The 21,404-nt window shown below is 37.4% G+C and overlaps 1 protein-coding gene across 1 annotated transcript in view; it reads left to right on the top strand.

Annotated features, from left to right (window-relative positions):
* Window positions 1-21,404, top strand: part of DNAH7 (dynein axonemal heavy chain 7) — a 230,209-nt gene that overhangs the window by 106,708 nt on the left and 102,097 nt on the right. The window contains exons 31-38 of the mRNA XM_067023255.1: window positions 7,482-7,664; window positions 8,025-8,201; window positions 10,954-11,085; window positions 12,437-12,661; window positions 14,911-15,108; window positions 17,858-18,013; window positions 18,733-18,901; window positions 20,982-21,108. Coding sequence (XP_066879356.1) covers window positions 7,482-7,664; window positions 8,025-8,201; window positions 10,954-11,085; window positions 12,437-12,661; window positions 14,911-15,108; window positions 17,858-18,013; window positions 18,733-18,901; window positions 20,982-21,108 — 1,367 coding nt within the window. The remainder of the gene's footprint in view (window positions 1-7,481; window positions 7,665-8,024; window positions 8,202-10,953; window positions 11,086-12,436; window positions 12,662-14,910; window positions 15,109-17,857; window positions 18,014-18,732; window positions 18,902-20,981; window positions 21,109-21,404) is intronic.

Here is a 21,404-nt window from a genome sequence, read left to right as displayed (position 1 = left end):
AAAATCATAATAAGGTCAGAGACACCCCAAAACTACCACCGGACATGGTCCTGCCCACCAGAAAGACAAGATCCAGCCTCATCCACCAGAACACAGGCACCAGTCCCCTCCACCAGGAAGCCTACACAGCCCACTGAACCAGCCTTACCCACTGGGGGCCAACACCAAAAACAGCGGGAACTACGAACCTGCAGCCTGCGAAAAGGAGACCCCAAACACAGTAAGTTAAGCAAAATGAGAAGATAGAGAAACACACAACAGATGAGGGAGCAAGGTAAAAACCCACCAGACCAAACGAAGAGGAAATAGGCAGTCTACCTGAAAAAGAATTCAGAATAATGATAGTAAAGATGATCCAAAATCTTGGAAATAGAATAGAGAAAATACAAGAAATGTTTAATAATGACCTAGAAGAACTAAGGAGCAAACAAACAATGATAAGCAACACAATAAATGAAACGAAAAATTCTCTAGAAGGAATCAATAGCAGCATAACTGAGGCAGAAGAACGGATAAGTGACCTGAAAGATAAAATAGTGGAAATAACGACCGCAGAGCAGAATAAAGAAAAAAGAATGAAAAGAATTGAGGACAGTCTCAGCGACCTCTGGGACAACATTAAACATACCAACATTCGAGTTATAAGGATCCCAGAAGAAGAAGAGAAAAAGAAAGGGACTGAGAAAATATTTGAAGAGATTATAGTTGAAAACTTCTGTAACAGGGAAAGGAAATAGTCAGTCAAGTCCAGGAAGTGCAGAGAGTCCCATACAGGATAAATCCAAGGAGAAGCATGCCAAGACACAGATTAATGAAAGTATCAAAAATTAAATACAAAGAAAATATTTTTAAGGCAGCAAGGGAAAGCAACAAATAACATACAGGGGAATCCCCATAAGGTTAACAGCTGATCTTTCAGCAGAAACTCTGCAAGCCAGAAGGATGTGGCAGGACATATTTAAAGCGATGAAAGGGAAAAACCTACAACCAAGGTACTCTACCTAGCAAGGATCTCATTCAGATTTACAGACAAGCAAAAACTAAGAGATTTCAACACCACCCAACCAGCTTTACAACAAATGCTAAAGGAACTTCTCTAGGCAGGAAACACAAGAGAAGGAAAAGACCTACAATAAAAAACCCAAAACAATTAAGAAAATGGTAATAGGAACATACATGTCAATAACTACCTTAAGTGCAAATGGATTAAATGCTCCAACCAAAAGACATAGACTGGCTGAATGGATACAAAAACAAGACCCATATATATGCTGTCTACAAGAGACCCACTTCAGACCTAGGGACACATACAGACTGAAAGTGAGGGGATGGAAAAAGATATTCCATGCAAATGGAAATCGAAAGTTGGAGTAGCAATTTTCATATCAGACAAAATAGTCTTTAAAAGAAGGACTATTACAAGAGACAAAGAAGGACACTACATAATGATCAAGGGATCAATCCAAGAAGAAGATATAACAATTGTAAATATTTATGCAACCAACATAGGAGCACCTTAATACATAAGGCAAATGCTAACATCCATAAAAAGGGATATTGATAGTAACACAATCATAGTAGGGGACTTTAACACCCCACTTTCCCCAATGGACAGATCATCCAAAATGAAAATACATAAGGAAACACAAGCTTTAAATGATACATTAAACAAGGAGGACTTAATTGACATTTACAGAACATTCCATCCAAAAACAACAGAATACACTTTCAAGTGCTCATGGAACATTCTCCAGGAGAGATCATATCTTGGGTCACAAATCAAGCCTTGGTAAATTTAAGAAAATTGAAGTCGTATCAAGTATCTTCTCTGACCATAATGCTATAAGACTAGATATCAATTACAGGACAAAATCTGTAAAAAATACAAACATGGAGGCTAAACAATACACAACTAAATAACCAAGAGATCACTGAAGAAATCAGAGAGGAAATCAAAATATACCTAGAAACAAATGACAATGAAAACATGATGACTCAGAACCAATGGGATGCAGCAAAAGCAGGTCTAAAAGGGAAGTTTATAACACTAGAATCCTACCTCAAGAAATAAGAAACATCTCAAATAAACAGCCTAACCTTACACGTAAAGCAATTAGAGAAAGAAAAACAAAAACACTCCAAAGTTAGAAGAAGGAAAGGAATCATGAAGATCAGATCTGAAATAAATGAAAAAGAAGTGAAGGAAACAATAGCAAAGATCAATAAAACTAAAAGCTGGTTCTTTGAAAAGATAAGCAAAATTGATAAACCATTATTAGCCAGACTGATCAAGAAAAAAAGGGAGAAGACTCAAATCAACAGACTTAGAAATGAAAAAGGAGAAGTAACAACTGACACTGAAGAAATACAAAGGATCATGAGAGATTACTACAAGCAACTCTATGCCAATAAAATGGACAACCTGGAAGAAATGGACAAATTCTTAGAAAAGCACAACCTTCTGAGACTGAACCAGGAAGAAATAGAAAATATAAACAGATCAATCACAAGCACTGAAATTGAAACTGTGATTAAAAGTCTTCCAGCAAACAAAAGCCCAGGATCAGGTGGCTTCAGAGGTAAATTCTATCAAAGTTTTAGAGAAGAGCTAACACGCATCTTTCTCAAACTCTTCCAAAATATAGCAGAGGGAAGAACACTCCCAAACTCATTCTACCAGGCCACCATCACCCTGATACCAAAACCAGAAAATATGTCACAACAAAAGAAAACTACAGGCCAATATCACTGATGAACATAGATGCAAAAATCCTCAACAAAATACTAGCAAACAGAATCCAACAGCACATTAAAAGGATCATGCACCATGATCAAGTGGGGTTTATCCCAGGAATGCAAGAATTCTTCAATATACCCAAATCAATCAATGTGATAATCTGTATTAATGAACTGAAGGAGAAAAAAACCTATGATCATCTCAATAGATGCAGAAAAAGCTTTCGACAAAATTCAACACCCACTTATGATAAAAACTCTCCAGAAAGTAGGCATAGAGGGGACTTACCTCAACATGATAAAGGCCATATATGACAAACTCACAGCCAACATCATTCTCAATGGTGAAAAACTGAAACCATTTCCACTAAGATCAGGAACAAGACAAGGTTGCCCACTCTCACCAGTCTTATTCAACATAGTTTTGGAAGTTTTAGCCACAACAGTTAGAGAAGAAAAAGAAATGAAAGGAATCCAAATCAGAAAAGAAAAAGTAATAATGTCACTGTTTGCAGATGACATGATACTATACAAAGAGAATCCTAAAGATGCTACCAGAAAACTACTAGAGATAATCAATGAATTTGGTAAAGTATCAGAATACAGTTTTAATGCACAGAAATCTCTTGCCTTCTTATACACTAATGAACAATCTGAAAGAGAAATTAAGGAAACACTCCCGTTTACCATTGCAACAGAAAGAATAAACTGCCTAAGGAGACAAAAGACCTGTGTGCGTGTGCAGAAACCTATAAGACTCTGATGAAAGAAATTAAAGATAATACAAACAGATGGATTTAAGAACATATACCATCCAAGAACATATACCATGTTCTTGGATTGGAAGAATCAACATTGTGAAAATGACTATACTACCCAAAGCAATCTACAGATTCAATGCAATCCCTATCAAACTACCACTGGCATTTTTCACAGAACTAGAACAAAAAATTTCACAATTTGTATGGAAACATAAAAGACCCCGAATAGCCAAAGCAATCTTGAGAAAGAAAAACGGCTGGAGGAATCAAGCGCCCTGACTTCAAACTATACTACAAAGCTACAATAATCGAGACAGTATGGTACTGACACAAGAACAGAAATTTAGATCAATGGAACAGGATAGAAAGCCCAGAGATAAACCCATGCACATATGGGCACCTTATCTTTGACAATTGAGTCAAGAATATACAATGGAGAAAAGACAGTCTCTTCAATGAGTGGTGCTGGGAAAACTGGACAGCTACATGTAAAAGGATGAAATTAGAACACTCCCTAACACCATACACAAAAATAAAGTCAGAATTGATTCAAGACCTAAATATAAGACCGGACACTATAAAACTCTTAGAGGAAAACATAGGAAGAACACTCTTTGACATAAATCACAGCAAGATCTTTTTTGATACACCTCCTAGAGTAATGGAAATAAAAACAAAAATAAACAAATGGGACCTAATGAAACTTCAAAGCTTTTGCAAAGGAAACCATAAATAAGACAAAAAGACAACCTTCAGAATGGGAGAAAATATTTGCAAACGAATCAACGGACAAAGGATTAATCTCCAAAATATAGAAACAACTCATGCAGCTCAATATTTAAAAAAACAAATAACCCAATCCAAAAATGGGCAGAAGACCTACATAGACATTTCTCCAGAGAAGACATACAGATGGCCAAGAAGCACATGAAAAGCTGCTCAACATCACTAATCATTAGAGAAATGCAAATCAAAACTACAGTGAGGTATCACCTCACACCAGTTAGAATGGGCATCATCAGAAAATCTACAAACAACAAATGCTGGAGAGGGTATGGAGAAAAGGGAATCCTCTTGCACTGTTGATGGGAATGTAAATTGATACAGTCACTATGGAGGTTCCTTAAAAAATGAAAAATAGAATTACCCTATGATCCAGCAATCCCACTACTGGGCATATACCCAGAGAAAACCATAATTCAAAAAGACACATGCACCCCAGTGTTCATTGCAGCACTATTGACAGTAGCCACGTCATGGAAGCAATCTAAATGCCCATCGACAGATGAATGGATAAAGAAGATGTGGCACATATATACAGTGGAATATTACTCAGCTCTAAAAAGAAACGAAATTGTGTTATCTGTAGTGAGGTGGATGAACCTAGAGACTGTCATACAGAGTGAAGTATGTCAGAAAGAGAAAAGCAAATACCGTATGCTAACACATATATATGGAATCTAAAAAAAAAAAAAGGTTCTGAAGAACCTAGGGGCAGGACAGGAATAAAGATGCAGATGTAGAGAATGGACTTGAGGACATGGGGAGGGGGAAGGGTAAGATGGGACGAAGTGAGAGAGTGGCATGGACATATATACACTCCCAAATGTAAAATAGATAGCTAGTGGGAGGCAGCCACATAGCACAGGGAGATCAGCTCGGTGCTTTGTGACCATCTAGAGCGGTGCGATAGGGAAGGTGGGAGGGAGACACAAGAGGAAGGAAATATGGGGATATATGTATATGTATATGTATAGCTGATTCACTTTGTTATACAGCAGCAACTAACACAGCATTGTAAGGCAATTATACTCTGATAACGATGTTAAAAATATATATAAATAAATAAAACACATTACTGAACAGTCTGGCAGTGTTTCTGTGAAGAGCACTGTTAGTGCCTGCAGAGAGGCCAGAGATCCTGAGGGCAGGCATCTTCTCAGTGTGCACAGAAGAGAGGGCAGGAGAAAAGAAGACTGGAGAGAGTATTTCTGATCTTCTTTTTCTAAGCTAAGGGACCCAGGAAGGAGAGCATCTGAATAACATGATCCTTTCAATCCTGCAATAACGTTCTTCCTGTACCCTGCTGCTCAGCTAGCTGTCAGTGTCACACCCACTAATTGTTAGATAGACTCCAGTGCTTAGAGAGGAAATTGCAGACCTTTATAAAATGATGTCTTACAAATTCCAACACTTATAGTGTGTTAGGAAGAGAATCAGCTGCCTGTGGAAAGCAGAAGAGGTAAAGGTTGTGCCAGCTGTTGGGAAGGGGAGTGGGAACTTACCTACTCCTGGCTTACCCTACTGAACGGCTGCTTCCCACTGTTACAGAAAAGGGTCCACAGACCAATAAATGTTAACTTGGTTGTCGTATGTTCGCAGGCTCTCTGTGGCGTGTGATTATACGGAGACAGCTTGCTAAGGCTAGTCTTACAGGAAAAGGGGCCTAGGCTACAGACATTTGTTTTAAGTCTTTTTTATATATAAATGTTTCCTTTATTATGACTACCATGCATCCTAAATTTGGTGCTCTTTACCTACTTAAGGACCAGCCAGTCATGAGTCAGTGTAATAACAGGAAAACAACAAATTGCAGCTCTGCTTTTATTGCCTGAAGGGCCTTGAGCAATGAGTAACGTAAGGATTGGCTCTCAGGGGCCAGAGGTCTTGCCCAGTGTCCAGCTTTACTGGATAAAGGTAATCAGGAGGCACAGGTGGTGCCGGCAGAGGTCTGGGACCATTGATGTCCCAGATCCTTTGATGTCTCAGATCATTTCTTGTCACAGTGGATGTCCTCTGGCCCAGATTAACATGTGAAGTCTCCAGATAATGTATGCTGTTATATTATTTATAAAGAAATAATCATGAGATATCGCCCATTTTATACTTAGCTACATAGTATACATTATATTTTCCAGGAAGCTACATCCCATAAATACTGAGTCTCCAGGAAGTCAAGTAGCTGTCCCAAAGTCACACAGCTGGGAAGTAGTAGAATCAGATTAAAAGTGAGGTCTTTCAGGCTGCACAGCCCAGCAACTCACCATTACAGGGCAGTGTTTCTCAGAGTGAAGATGAGCAGGCCTGGGAACCCAACAGCAGGAGGAAAAGTTGCTCTGAAGGTGATCTCCGAGATAACAGGCTCTTCCGTGCTTCCTGAGCGTGGCCAGAACTAGCGTCTGAGTGTGGGTATGGGTGGCTTGAGCCCAGACAGGCCCACTGTCTCGTGGATTAATGCCTTTGGTCACAGGGAATGAGAATGTGTTAAGGTAGATTCAGATCCTTCACTACTTCAACTCAAATTCACATTTGCTGAAGGGGAACCAAAGCATCATCTGTGTCCTCAGAAGGGCTGCTTCATAAGGATCTGGAAAAGACAATCAGTTTTTGCTCCTCCTGGCTAATACCTCGCCACTTTTTAACATTTGTTGAACATTTACTATATTGTGGACAATATGTAAATATTTTCATGTTTCTCATTGTGGGACTGTGAAGGTTATATTGATATTAATGCCCTGTACCACCATGATACAGTTCAGCCCAAGAAGGATGTGCGTGTTAATTCATTCAGTGGAGGGAACAAAAAATTTGACTTAACCACACAAGAGTAATTAATCTGTATGAACACTAAATAGAATCTCTATAGAGTCAGACAGTCTGAATGAAAATTGTTTTCCCTGGCAGTTACATGTTTGTTTTACTTATGATACTCTCTAAAACATGTTATATATGAGTTTAGAAACATTGGAAAAGATGGAATCTTAAAATGTTATGTATATTTGTCTCATCCATGGCATATATAGGCTTCTTTAGTGAATATATATATATTCACACACGTATGCACACTTTATTCCAGAGATGCCTTTACATTTTGATGGTGAAATTAGTTTTAGGGGTTACATTTCAAAGTTGTAAAATAATATTATTGAACTTTTTCCCTTCCATGACCATTTTTGTCCTTTACTCACCGTATGCATGAACCAGACGCCAGATAGGAAATGGTTAGTTTTTGATGGGCCAGTAGATGCAGTATGGATTGAGAATATGAACACTGTGCTGGATGACAACAAAAAGCTATGTCTGATGAGCGGGGAGATTATCCAAATGTCACCACAAATGAATCTTATTTTTGAACCAATGGATTTAGAAGTTGCTTCTCCTGCCACTGTAAGTTCTCAGTTTTCACATCTGCTTATAAATCTGAAATGTTATAAATGCGTTTATTGCTTAGTAACTTTGACTCTAGATGAAAAGTATTTATAGAATTCATTTTAACAGCCATCTGTGATTCTCCAAGAGCAACCGTGTCTGTCAACATACCTTGACAAATATAAGTGTCAGGCATATTTTCCTCTTTGCCTAGGAGCATTTGGTAAAGTTGTACACAAAAATTTAGATCAGGAAATTATCTAAAAGTATGCTATTTTTTCCCCCAAGAGTTTTCTGAAGGTTGTAAGAAATAGATGTACCAAGTCATATTTCTTTTATAAGCAGTTCCTTGGAGGTAAACAATGATTGTTTTTCCAGGTTTCCAGATGTGGGATGATTTACATGGAGCCTCATATGCTGGGCTGGAGACCACTGATGTTGTCTTGGATAAATCTTTTACCTCCTGTGATCAGTATTATTCAGAAGGAATTTCTAATAGGCTTATTTGACAGAATGGTTCCTGTTTCTGTCGAATTTATTAGAAAGCATACAAAGGTAAGAGGGATGAAAATTTTAATATTTAAAAAATAAATGGAAAGTCCAAATTAGCCATATATATACATTTTAATGTCTACTTTTATTGCCAACTACCAGATATTAAAATAATTTCCTAACTAGTTTGACTAAAAACTCTTTTCTTATTAAAGTTTAAAATTTTTTATTAAAATTTTTAATTAAAAATATTTTAAATGAAGCATCTTGTGGTTTGAGAAAATGTATGGATCTTTTTCTCTCTTAAAGAACAAACTCAAAGTCCCACCTGATCACACCTGGGTGAAAATATTCTAAATAATTCTCTCTCATTTCTGATGGACTGTTGTTTCTTAAAATAGTTTTCATTTTGAAATTTTTCTTTATTTTCCAATGCTTTTAGAATAAATATATATTATTTTATAATTAGAAAAAGGACAATTGAAAAAAGTAATCTCGTTTATGACTTCCAAAGAACTGGATAGTGGGTCACATGGAGAAACACATATTACTGCTTTTTAGACATACTAAATGAGGAATCTGCTGTATTCATCATGAGTGCATCTAATTGTTTAGGGATTACTATGGATAGCTAATAAAACTGTGATTCGGAAAGGGAAACCAGCCTGTGGTAAAAGAATTGAAAGAGGTCCTAAAGCAAACAAATCCATTTTTCTTTCTTTTAGTACACCCTGGGGATGAGATGGGGGAAAGGTAGAAGGGAGAGGAGTGACAGCGTGAATTTCCAGAAGCATGGATGTCTCCTGCCTCTGAGAGTTGATGGAGTTTCAGTGAGGCTCTTAAACACCCTCCAGCTGGGAACTGTAGGGAAAGATGCTGAATTTCTGCTTTGGGAGATGTGGACCAAAGGTCTTTTAGGATGACTTTGCTCTGGATCCAATATATGGAAACAGGGTTGGGATTTCTCCTGCTGTTGGAAATATAATAGAAAAGCTTGAGGCAGGTATTTGTCTCAGTGTTCGGATTTGGAAAGTGGAATTTAAAACCATGGTAATGAAGATTACTTAAAGGCAAATCCGGAGAAAAAAGAGCAAAGGCTGTAATCCTGTGTATACCAGCAATTTAGAGAGAGGGAACGGGGAGAAGGTTTTGAGTAGCAAGTAGCCAGTGTTATAAGAAATTACTGAGAGGTGAAGGAAGGAAAGGGTTGGCATGTGTCCCTTGGATCTGGCAGTAGAGATCATGAGGGAGCCCTGGCCCCAGCACTTCGAGGAAAGAGGCAAGAGTACTTCAGGGCGGTTGGTTAGGAATGTGGGTGATACTGACTTGATGGTGAGTGTAGGCTGCTCTTTCAGGAAACTTGGCTGTAACGGAATATGTTGTACCTATGAAGTAATCATGTTTCAAAATCAAATATGCATCAATTGAGATAAAATAAGCTATAGGTTTTTTTCTCCTGGCATTGTCACAGAAGGTAGGTATTACAAGTAAATGGATTTTTCCATATAACTGGTACTGCTCTTTTCAATAGCAAATAGGGGGAAAATTTTTTTTTAATTGAGGTATAATTGACATACAGTATATTAATTTCAGGTGTACAATATAATGATTTGTATATTTTGTGAAATGATCACCACAGAAAGTCTAGTTAATATCTGTCGTACATAGAATTTTGTTCTTGTAATGAGAATTTTTAAAAAATCACTTTTAATATAAACTTCCTGAAACGTACTTATGCACTTTTGTCCTTTCTTGAAGAAATTATGAATGCCTGTAGAGCACAGATCTGTGTATGCTGAGGGGGTAGGAGAGGGATAGATTGAGAATTTGGGATTAGCAGATGCAAACTATCATATATATGTTTAAATCACTTTGCTGTACACCAGAAACTAACACAACATTGTGAATTAACTATACTACAATAAAATAAATTTTAAAGAAAGTTATGAATGCCTGTTATTTACGAAGTAGTAATACGCATCTGTCTTATTTGTAGTAGTTAACTGTTTGCATTTTAGGGTTGCAGCAGTAACACCTAGTCCCTGGCCTTAATCAGACACTCAGTTGTCACTTCTGCCTGCTTCTACTGGGACAGTGGCCAAATATCAAGTCACCTGCTTCTAATCTTCAGAGTTAATTCTTACATGTTAACCATGAAGCAATACAACTCTAAAGGCTGGAAGAGAGCTTGCAGGGAAGACAAATGTTTACTGAGAACTTGCTGTATGCTGCATGGTTATAGGAACTGTAACATTATTTATTTTATAAATTCTCTTGGTGAGACCCAGAGAAGTAAAGTGCACAGTATTTATAGCACTCCAGAAACATTTTATGCTCTTCAAGACTTAAAAATATATTTCATAAAAATGAGTTTACGCTGAGTACTGCTGTAGCTTATAAAGATATTCTAAAATGGGCTTTATTTATTGAACATGTTAGATAAGCAAATTAACTTCCTGCTCTGACAGATTTTTTTTTTTTAGTGTTTTGGTTTATGAAATTGGTATAACATAGAATCTATGTTTGCGATTAAATTAACTAAACTTGTAACTGTGAGTTTTTTAAATTTGAGAATCGGTATAAGAGTGATTAAAGAGCACACGCCACCTGGATGGGACATCCATTGCTGCCTCACTCTAGGGAACTAATATGTACCTCAGTTTTCCCTCCTATAAAACTAGAATTACAATAATAGTACCTTTTCATAGATACTATGGCTGTTTCAACTAAATGCGTTCAATAAAAATTAGTTGATACTATGTCAATTAGTGCCTCATTTAAATTGTTTCATAGACTTTTTTCTCTGATTTTTCAGGAATTATCTCCTACTTCAGATACAAACTTAGTCCGATCCCTAATGAATCTGATAGACTGTTTTATGGATGACTTTGCTGATGAAGTCAAAGTAGGAGAGAGAAATGATCGAGAAACTTACTCTTTACTTGAGGTAGGTCCATTTCTCTTTGAGTCTTGCAATAGAAAAACATCCACTGCTTTCCGCAACGCTTCCTAATTAATTAACCTCATTCTTCCCGGAACTGGAGTCTGGACAATGGGTGGGAACTGGAGTCTGGACAATGGGTGGTAGCTGAACAGTGAGGAAACAGTCAGGTTCCAAATGCCAGGTGCCGGTAGGAAAGCTCCTTGACTGGCAGTTCTGTTGGATCATGAAGTTTGGGTGGAGCCCGATGATTCCCACAGATCTGCTACTGATTACCTTGGGTCATTTGGCCAGTCTCAGAGATGATCAATCCTCAAAATGTCAATAACCATTGACAACAGGATTCACCTCCCCTTCAACCTCCAAATTATAATTCATTGCTTTTTCTCCTTAATTTTCCCCCTTTTTCATGAGATATAAATATTTAAAATATATATATATGTATTGAGTATAAGTATATATTTGAAATGAGGAAAGCAAGAAAAAATATAATCTATAAATGTTTTAAATATAGGAATAAAATTATCAACAGACCTTGAATCTTCTTTAATAAAAAAAATTATGTATTGGCTAATGGTAGCACTTCTAATGTAGTCAGTTACTTCTTCCATATATTTTATTAAATAAATTTTTAGTTTCATTTAAAACAGTTTCCAGAGACAGACAGTCTGTGAGTAATCTATGAGTAGGTGAATAGTGTGAAGCCAGAGTTCACAACTTTTATGAGAATAGTCAAGACTTGTTTTAGCTCTGGCATTAAAAAGGGGATTTGATTTTAAAACTATCAAACAGGCTTTCTCATTTGAGTGGTGTGTCTTGTCTCCCCTCTTCCCTCTGCCTGAGTCTGGTGAGAAAGCTTGTAGGTTAGCAGTTCTAATTATACAATCAATGCTCAGGTAATTATTACAACAGGTAAATAAAAGTATATGAATTTGTCCTACTTTTTAAAAAACACTGCATCAAAATTTAAATTTAATAAATATATATAGTGGGTTGATTATTCTTTATTAAAATATGCTTTTGTACTTTAATAAAAAGTTATCTCAGTGTTCTTTTTAATATCAAAGTTCAGCCATATACTTAAATTATCACCTGATTTACCAGACTAATCATTCTAAGGTTTTACTATGCCTAGAATTTATACTTTGCATTGTATTATCTTCACTGATAGTAATACTTTATAAGACATGTAATTTGATAGAAAAAAACTAATTATTACAAAATCCTGAGATAACCTACTACCATATATCAGTTTATTCATTTCCTTTCAAAGATATTAATCTGGCTGATACGATTTAAGCTTCAAGAATAGATTAAAGTCATTCTTTAATGCACTCTTATCTTCTCATCTCTCCAGGGCATTTTTCTGTTTTCATTGATCTGGTCCATTGGTGGTGCTTGTAAAGATGATGATCGGTTGAAATTTAATAAGATTCTTCGAGAACTAATGGAAGGCCCGATTTCAGAAATAACTCGAAATAGGTTTAAATTACTGAGTGGTACTGAGCAAACATCTTCAAAAACACTAACTGTTCCATTTCCTGAAAAAGGAACAATTTATGATTATCAGTTTGTCACTGAGGTAAGAGTTCTGAAGCAAGAGTTGTATCTGCTAACCAGGCAGAGTCTCCTTGGAGACACACAGCACATAAAGGCTCTGTGGCCACCTTGTCACCACTGTTTACCTTAGGAGACAGCATGGAGTAGAGGAAGGCACGCTGGTTGTGAAGTCAGGCACACCTGGGTCTCCCATAGAGCCTTGGACTAGTTCTTTAATCTCCCTGAACCTTGTTTTTCTCATTGATAAAATGAGACAAATAATAATACTTGTTGGGCCAGTTGTACTCATTGTGAAAAGTCACACATTAGGACATTCAGTTCAGCAGCAGGTGAGTACTGCTCAAGGACACACCTCTGGGAGGTTCATGGTGCGTGTTAGCACATCACAGGCTAAGAGGTCCTGCAGGACCGCCGCTGGGTGGTTAGGAAGTCAGCCCTTCCCAAACAGATTGGACAATACAACCTGGGTGGTGTTTGTTCATTTGTTTGTTTTTGTGTAACGGCTCCCATAATTACTGTAAATGAGGACAAAGTTTTGGTATACATATTATTTAAACATATGCAGATTTAAGTGAGGTTGGGATCACACCATATCCTCACTGGGTAGTTGTATATCCTCCTTCCTCCCTTAATAAAGAAAACAACTGTCTCACTGATATTTCTTTAATAAACTTATTTTTCTAAAACCTCCCTATAATCTACCATTTGGATGAACCATGATCCATTGCGTTTCGTAGTCTTGGATATTGAAGTGTTTTTGTTGTTTTAGTTTTAATGCTTTTGTGAATATTCTTGTGCACAAGTCATTGCATACATATCTGATTATTTCTTTAAGATAGGTTCCTAGAAAAGGAATTACTGTATCATTTTTAAAATTTTTATGGCTCTTGACAATGTATTGCCAACCTCATCTCAGAAGAGACTCTTCACCCTGCCAGCCACAAGATACCTTTTATATCTTTGCTAATTTTACTTCAAATGACTAACAATACCCTGCATTTTCAGAGCACTTTGCAGTTTATTATGCTTTTCCACAATCACTTCTATTTTGTTTCCCAGCATCTCAGTGAAATGGTAAAGGTAGGATTATTTTTCAAATTTTACCATTGAGGGAATTGAGGCAGAGATATTTTGTGATTTTTCCCAGGATCACACAATCTCTAAATGACTCTCTGTTCTAGGTTTTCTGATTCTTAATTTTTCCTTCCCCACAGGTGGCAAAATATCCATGTTAGAAAAGATTATCAAGAGTATCGAAAGGCCAGGAGCTTAAATTGGATTTTGCAAGAATGGAGAGGGCAGTGGTGTTTTTCTAAGGAGAGAGAGTTAACGTGATATTTTTGAAAATTTTTGTTATAGACACTGCCTTAGCAAATTAAAATTTTAGTTCATAAGCTAATTGGATGAAAAAATACAGTGTAATGTTAATTCATAGTAATAATCTCATATTAAGAAATCTCGTCTGTTCTGGATATCTGTTGCACACCAACATGAATATAGTTAAGACTACTGAGCTATACACTTAAACATGGTTGAAGGTAAATTTTAGGTGTTTTTTACTACAATTAAAAAGAGACACTACTATAAATAAAATAGATAACTGATAAGGACCTACTCTATAGCACAGGGAACTCTACTTAATACTCTGTAATGATCTATATGGGGAAAAAAATCTAAGAAAGAGTGGATATATGTATATATATAACATTCACTTTACTGTACAGCAGAACAGTACTTTTTTTTAAAAAAAGTACTTTTAAAAAAGTACTTTTTTTTAAAAAAAAGAAAGAAATCTTGCTTGAAATCATAAGCTGATGTTGTAAGGCCATTATAAAAGTCAAACAATATGCAGCTGATGTTCTATGTAGAAAATTTTTCTATATGAACAGTTTCTGTGTGAACAGGTATTGAATAAAATTCTTTACTCTTTAACACATTGATTAGACCAGTTTTCTCAATGCCATTAAAGAATCTAACAATTGGCCAAAATAACTGATCTTTGGGTTGACATAATCAGTGGTTTCAGGACATCAAAAGTATCACAACATTGCCATTTCATTTTTATTCATATAAAAGCCCAATTTCTCCTTAATTTAACACAAAATTTAACTTAAAAAAATTAGAGTGAAGAGTTTTAAAGGATAAAAACAAGTGCATAAATATCAAGGATTGTTGTCTTGATCTTTCATCTTTTCTGCAGTGGCACAGGAGTGCCATCTAAAAGTATTCTACAACATGACATTCACTATTTGGTTATTTTATTGTAAACAGGGAATAGGAAGATGGGAACCATGGGTAAAGAAGTTGGCAGAAGCTCCTCCAATTCCTAAGGATGTGATGTTTAATGAAATCATTGTACCAACTCTGGACACAGTTCGATACTCTGCACTAATGGAATTGTTGACCACCCATCAAAAGCCTTCAATATTTGTAGGACCAACAGGAACTGGAAAGAGTGTTTACATTATTGTAAGTATTGTGGAAATCTACATGTTAAAATGTGCATGATAGTCCTAAGAAAATTATTTTTTAAACTACCTGAACTGGTAGGCAATGTTTTTTTAAATACTTATGTATTTCAATGTTGCAGCCACAGAGAATTTTTGAGTAATTGCCTATTTATTTTTGAAAGTTGATTAAAGATATTATGCTACTTTATATCACTATATTGTTGTCCATTTTAAAGGTATTTTAGGGGCTTCCCTGGTGGCGCAGTGGTTGAGAGTCCGCCTGCCGATGCAGGGGACACGGGTTCGTGCCCCGGTCCAGGAGGATCCCACGTGCCGTGGAGTGGCTGGGCCCGTGAGCCGTGGCCCCTGCGCCTGCGCGTCCGGAGCCTGTGCTCCACAATGCGAGAGGCCACGGCAGTGAGAGGCCCGCGTACCGCAAAAAAAAAAAAAAAGAATGTAAAGGTATTTTAGTGAAAATAGCTTATACAAGATGAAGAATTTTATCTCCCTTAAAAGGGTGTTTTGGTTAATATTTAATTTTCTAAATTATCAAATATGTAAACAATTACTACATGGTAATAAGACTGATTTTCTTTAATGATTTCTGGAATCACACTTATTGTGTGTTAGGTAAGAAAATGCTAGCTGCTGCAACAGATATGCCCCAAATCTCAGTAGCGTTATAAATCCTTGTTCCCTTGTGTTTAGGGGGGGTCATACTGATCAAAGACCAGTTCTTGCCTCTAGTTTCAGATTTCTGAAAGGAGAAAGCTGGCTGGAACTATTAATGAGTAGCACCTCCAGCCTTTGGCATGGCAAGTAAGTGCAAGTTTCCCCCGGGTCAGTTGGACAGTGTGGAAGGTAACTGGACTTGAGCCTTTCTGGGACTCCATTCCATATGACTGCCCACAGCAGTGAGGGAACTCCATTAGTCCCCTCAGGTCAGGGAACCGTGCAATGTGAATGTCCCTTAGGAGTAAGTAAGGAACCTGCACATCTGGTCTTCTCAGAGAGCAAACATTTGGAAACTTGCCATGACAGCAGGCAAGATAGCACTAGCCAAGAGAGAACCACAGTGGCACCAGTGAAGTGGGAGTTTTGCCTCTCTTCCTCCAGCTCAGCCCGACACCCAGCCGTGGGCAGGAAGAAGATAGGGAAGGCAGGTGGAGGAGAGAGGAGGAGCTATTGGTGGCCCCTCCCCCATTGCAGTTTCCCAGTCAATTCAATTCACATTCTCCCAGTCGTGACAGTACCTGTTTCTAGTTCTTTATTTTTATTTTTTATTTTTATTTATTTATTTATTTATTTATTTATTTTTTATTTTTTTTTTTTATTTTTTTTGCGGTACGCGGGCCTCTCACTGTTGTGGCCTCTCCCGTTGCGGAGCACAGGCTCCGGACGCACAGGCTCAGCGGCCATGGCTCACGAGCTTAGTTGCTCCGCGGCATGTGGGATCTTCCCGGACCAGGGCACGAACCTGTGTCTCCTGCATCGGCAGGCGGATTCTCAACCACTGCGCCACCAGGGAAGCCCTAGTTATTTATTTTTTGCTGTACACGGGCCTCTCACTGTTGTGGCCTCTCCCTTTCCGGAGCACAGGCTCTGGACGCACAGGCTCAGCGGCCATGGCTCATGGGCCCAGCCGCTCCGCGGCATGTGGGATCTTCCCGGACCGGGGCACGAACCCGTGTTCCCTGCATCGGCAGGCGGACTCTCAACCACTGCGCCACCAGGGAAGCCCTCTAGTTCTTTATTGATTTTATATTTTAATCCAATCCTTTAATCCTTTGGAATATATTTGGTTATATAGTAGAATAATTGTCCTGGTATTATTTATTGAATAATCTCTTTCCCAGCAGATTGAAATGTCACCTTTATCATACTAAATGCTGTATGTATCAAGAAATATCCAAGAGTGGGGAGGGAAGATGTTTAGACTGAGATTTTAAATCAAGATGTTGAGTTGGACTGGATTTAAAAAAAAAAAAAAAAAAAACAAACAAAGTTTACAGAAAGCTAATGGATTTATCTAAGATATTATCAAGAGTTAGGGAATAGAGACTTGACATGGTTCAAGGCAGTGGGTGGAGAAAAATAAAGCCTTTGTCATTTGTACCCCCATCAAATTCAGCCCAGGTAATAAACTGCCCAGGCCAAAAAGGATTACTTTTCACGAAATTGGGAACATACTTTGCATCTTATTTTGTAATCTGCTTTTTTCTACTTAAGGTATTGTAAATATTTTCCTTTTCCATTATTATTCTACAAGATGATTTGTAGAAAACAACATCTTGGTTAAGAATCATTGTAATTTTATCTGCTTTCCAGTGAATTCCATTTTGAAAGTACAAATTATACTACGTAAGCTTCCTAACTTACAGTCAGATAACTTGATAAAAGTGGAAAGCTAATAAACTATATTACAGAGAACGTTGATCTGGAGAGAGACAAATGGCAGTCTAAATTCTTGTGTCATCTCTGAGACCTTAAGCAAGTTTCTTAACCCCTGAGTCCCTATGACTTCATGTTAAGCAGGAATGTGTACTCTGCATGGTGGTTTTAGAAATCAGAGAAGCCACATGTCCAGAAGGCCTGGACAAATAGACACACTCCATTGACTTGGTAACTGTTATTTCTGTTGATTCCATCTCTTTTTACATTATGACACTCTAAGATTAAATTCGAGTGTGTCGACAATGATGCTTAGTGGTTATTTTGAAATGTCAAAACATAATTGCAACTGTGGCTCATTATTTCCTGTTATACAGAATTTTCTTTTAAATCAACTCTGTAAAGATATATACATGCCTCTGCTGATTAACTTCTCAGCACAAACTACAGCAGCTCAAACTCAGAATATTATCATGTCAAAACTGGACAGAAGAAGAAAGGGAGTTTTTGGTCCTCCTTTGGGCAAGAAAATGGTAATTACTCTGTTTCTTTACGTATAGTACAGCAATGGTTCTATTCATGGGCATTGTTACATTCAGAACGAGGAAGCCATATATACTGGTACTGGATGTCTTTTTGTACAGTTTTTTTATCACAGATTTTGGTTAAGTTTTCTTAAAAGTGTGTTCAGATTTGTATGTGCATCAGGCAACTTGACATTAAAAACAAGCAGTTGCCCTTTGAATTCGAAGTAGAATATACATCTGGGAAATTACCTACCTTCCTAATTCTCTCATTAACATTTTTACTCAGTGGAGTCTTTGCTGCTTGCTCTCTCAGCCTTTAAACAACCAAGCTATCGATTGACTTTTCCTCTACCCAGAATACACTTCCCAACCTTACTGTCATCACTCAGAGGTTATAATCATTTTAAAATCACACCTTCCTCATTTATTTTAATGTACTGAAGTTGTACAAGGAAAAAAAGAGAAGGAATACCGAGAAACAAGTTGCATGAGAGGATTAATAGGTTCTAAACTCTTAACTATAAAGGTTAGTAATAAGACTGTCTCCCTGTTCCTTGGTAACATGGATGCTAAGGGATATTCCTGATGTGAAAAGAAACCATCACTTCTCACATATGTACCCCACAAGAAGATAATCTGATTCTTTGCCTGAGCATTGTTTGCACCATAGGACACTATATTAAGATGTTAATATTTTCTAATCCCTCGTCTCCTTTCGTTGTCAGGTTGTCTTTATAGATGATGTCAATATGCCCGCTCGGGAGGTGTATGGGGCTCAACCTCCTATCGAGTTACTTAGACAATGGTTAGATCACTGGAATTGGTATGACCTAAAAGATTGTTCTATGATTAAACTAGTGGACATTCAAATCATGTGTGCTATGGGACCTCCAGGTACGTTTTCTGAGTTTGTGATTAAGACTGAAAATCACTCTGGCTATATAGAAAGGGCAGGAGAGAAAGAAAGAGAAATCGGACAACTTGAGTTACAGTGTTTTGTGTATATATTGTCTATGTCTGTACATTGTGCCCCAACAGAGTGACCACAATGATCAACAGTGCAGAGTAGGTTGCCTTGCTTGGAGTCATTCTCATCAAACCAAACAGCTCTTCCAAATCCTTTTTCTTCCACCTTTTGGGACTTTGCTTTCCATTTCCTGTTCCTGCGTTATGAGGTCCCAGATCCCCCTGAGAACCCAGATCCCCCTGGGGAAGCTCATTTTCCTCTGTTTCATTCCTTAAAGTTTCAACTGTATGAAACATCCCTGCTTCAGAAGTCACCTTTCCTCTACCCTAATCAATTCCCATTTTCGTGGGTCTCTGGATTTAGACAGACTGTTGAGGGGGAATTTGAGTAGGAGATGGCCCAAAGAATTAACTCTTAGAGATCCTTTACACTTTTCAGGGGAAATTTGTAAACTCAAAGAGATCTCTATGTAGGAGAGATTTTTTATTCTAGAATATCTGAAACAGCTTGATTCAACTAACTGGACATTTTTAACTGTTCTTTTCCTGAACTCAAGCTGGTAGCCTATATTTTAAAAAATTCCCCTTCTTGATGTACCATGTCTTCAGGGAATCTCTCCGGTATTTGCCTCTGAACCACCTGACCTTTATCTGACCTATAATGCAGACAGTTCGCTCTGAGTCAGTGATTGCTCTCAGTACACTCCCTGGGACACTTTGAATGCTTCCCCCCCCACTTTTTTTTTTTTTTTTTAATTCTATTGCTCCTGGGTCCCGGACTCTAGTTCCACTTTGCCTCTCCCCCACTACCCAACAGTCATTTGTACTGTGTCCACTTTCCTGGCCTCTTCAAGGACTGGACAGAGGAGCAGGCTAAATCCATGAGGTGTCTTTTCCTCTTGGACCCCATTTTCTAAAAAGACCACCATTTCTGAGCGTTCTCTGGGAGGAAGGGTTGAAAATAGAGCTGGGTATATGATCTCTTACCTTTCCTTCTGCAGCCCTTTTACCATCTCCTTAAACTTGCCCAGGTAAATCAGCGTTTATTATAAGCTTCTAAATACATAGAGATACATAACTGTTTTGATCTATAGGCAACTAGTTATATGCTTTCACACATTATTCATGTTTTCAGAATCAGCACAGTAAAATGGTGGTAGAAGCAAAATACAGATTTACTGGGTTTAAAACAAACATAAAACATGAACTTACATATTTTTAAGCAATATAAAGGTATCATGCACATTTAACACCACATCTTTACCAAAGATTTCATGATAGAATCCCTTTAAAGAGAAAATGCATTTTGTCTATACATGTAAAGATGATAATATCAATCAATTTTGTAAAATGATGTTACATTCTAAGTCTGTTACTAAAACTTCATATTTGAAAATGTAATCAGTATTTTGTGAAAATGAGATAATCCCCCAGTTTTTAAAATTACAGGCAGCCAGTGAAGTGGCCATGTGAACCACATAGACTAGTCCTAGGGAAATTTATTTCAAGATGTGGGGGAAGAATGAGGCTGTATGCCGAGGTCATGCTGAATTTCAGCCATGTGGAAAGGACCCTAAAGTATGGTCAGTGAGAATCACCAGGGTTATGTTAATACTGCATACAATATTATATTAACATTGTGTAATATTGTATCTTAATATCGTATTGTAATGAGAATGTTTGACGGTTTACTGCTTTGGGCTCTGTATGAGTCATGGAGAAGGTGACCATTGGTTCTTTCTGTCTGGTCGAATTTCCTTTGGTAAATAGACCTGACCAAGATTATATCTGATTAGTTGAACTTATTCAGATCATGGAACTAGAAAACAACACCTTGAGGTTGAGGAGAAAACTGTTTTGAGGTCAAGGTTATCCAAATAATCAATTATTCTTCTCTGTGTGCTGTGACTTTGTCCATCTTGTGCGTTGTTTTATGCTGTAAAGTGTAGAGAAAATACTCTGGTATATACGAATAACACTGTTAAGGGTTATCCTTTTTAATATTTAGGTGGTGGTCGAAATCCAGTAACTCCTCGATACATGCGACATTTCAATATTATAACAATCAATGAGTTTAGTGATAAATCCATGTTTACAATCTTCTCTAAAATCTTAACCTGGCATTTAAAAACCTGGTAGGTAATTGAAGGTGTGTTTGTTTTTTCATTGGGGGACTGTAAAATCTTTGGGGAACATGTCAGTACAAGTAGTGCTTCTCAGACTTTTCCATGAAAGCACCTTTAGACACAGAAGAAGATAACAGGTAACATTGCTTCCCTCCTTTGCTCCCATATCCCTGTATGGAAACATAACAGAAAGGGACTGCAGTATCTTTCTCTTGTTCCTTTATTTTTCTGAAGTCTTGGATTTTAACCTAAAAATCCATACACATTTTGCCTTGTGCTGTATGTCCATGTTGGAATGATCAATA

This window comes from Kogia breviceps, chromosome 2 (genome assembly GCF_026419965.1).
Source record: "Kogia breviceps isolate mKogBre1 chromosome 2, mKogBre1 haplotype 1, whole genome shotgun sequence".
Lineage (NCBI taxonomy): Eukaryota > Metazoa > Chordata > Mammalia > Artiodactyla > Physeteridae > Kogia > Kogia breviceps.
The sequence above is the reverse complement of the archived record's forward strand: the minus strand, read 5'-3'. Positions and strand labels throughout refer to the sequence as shown.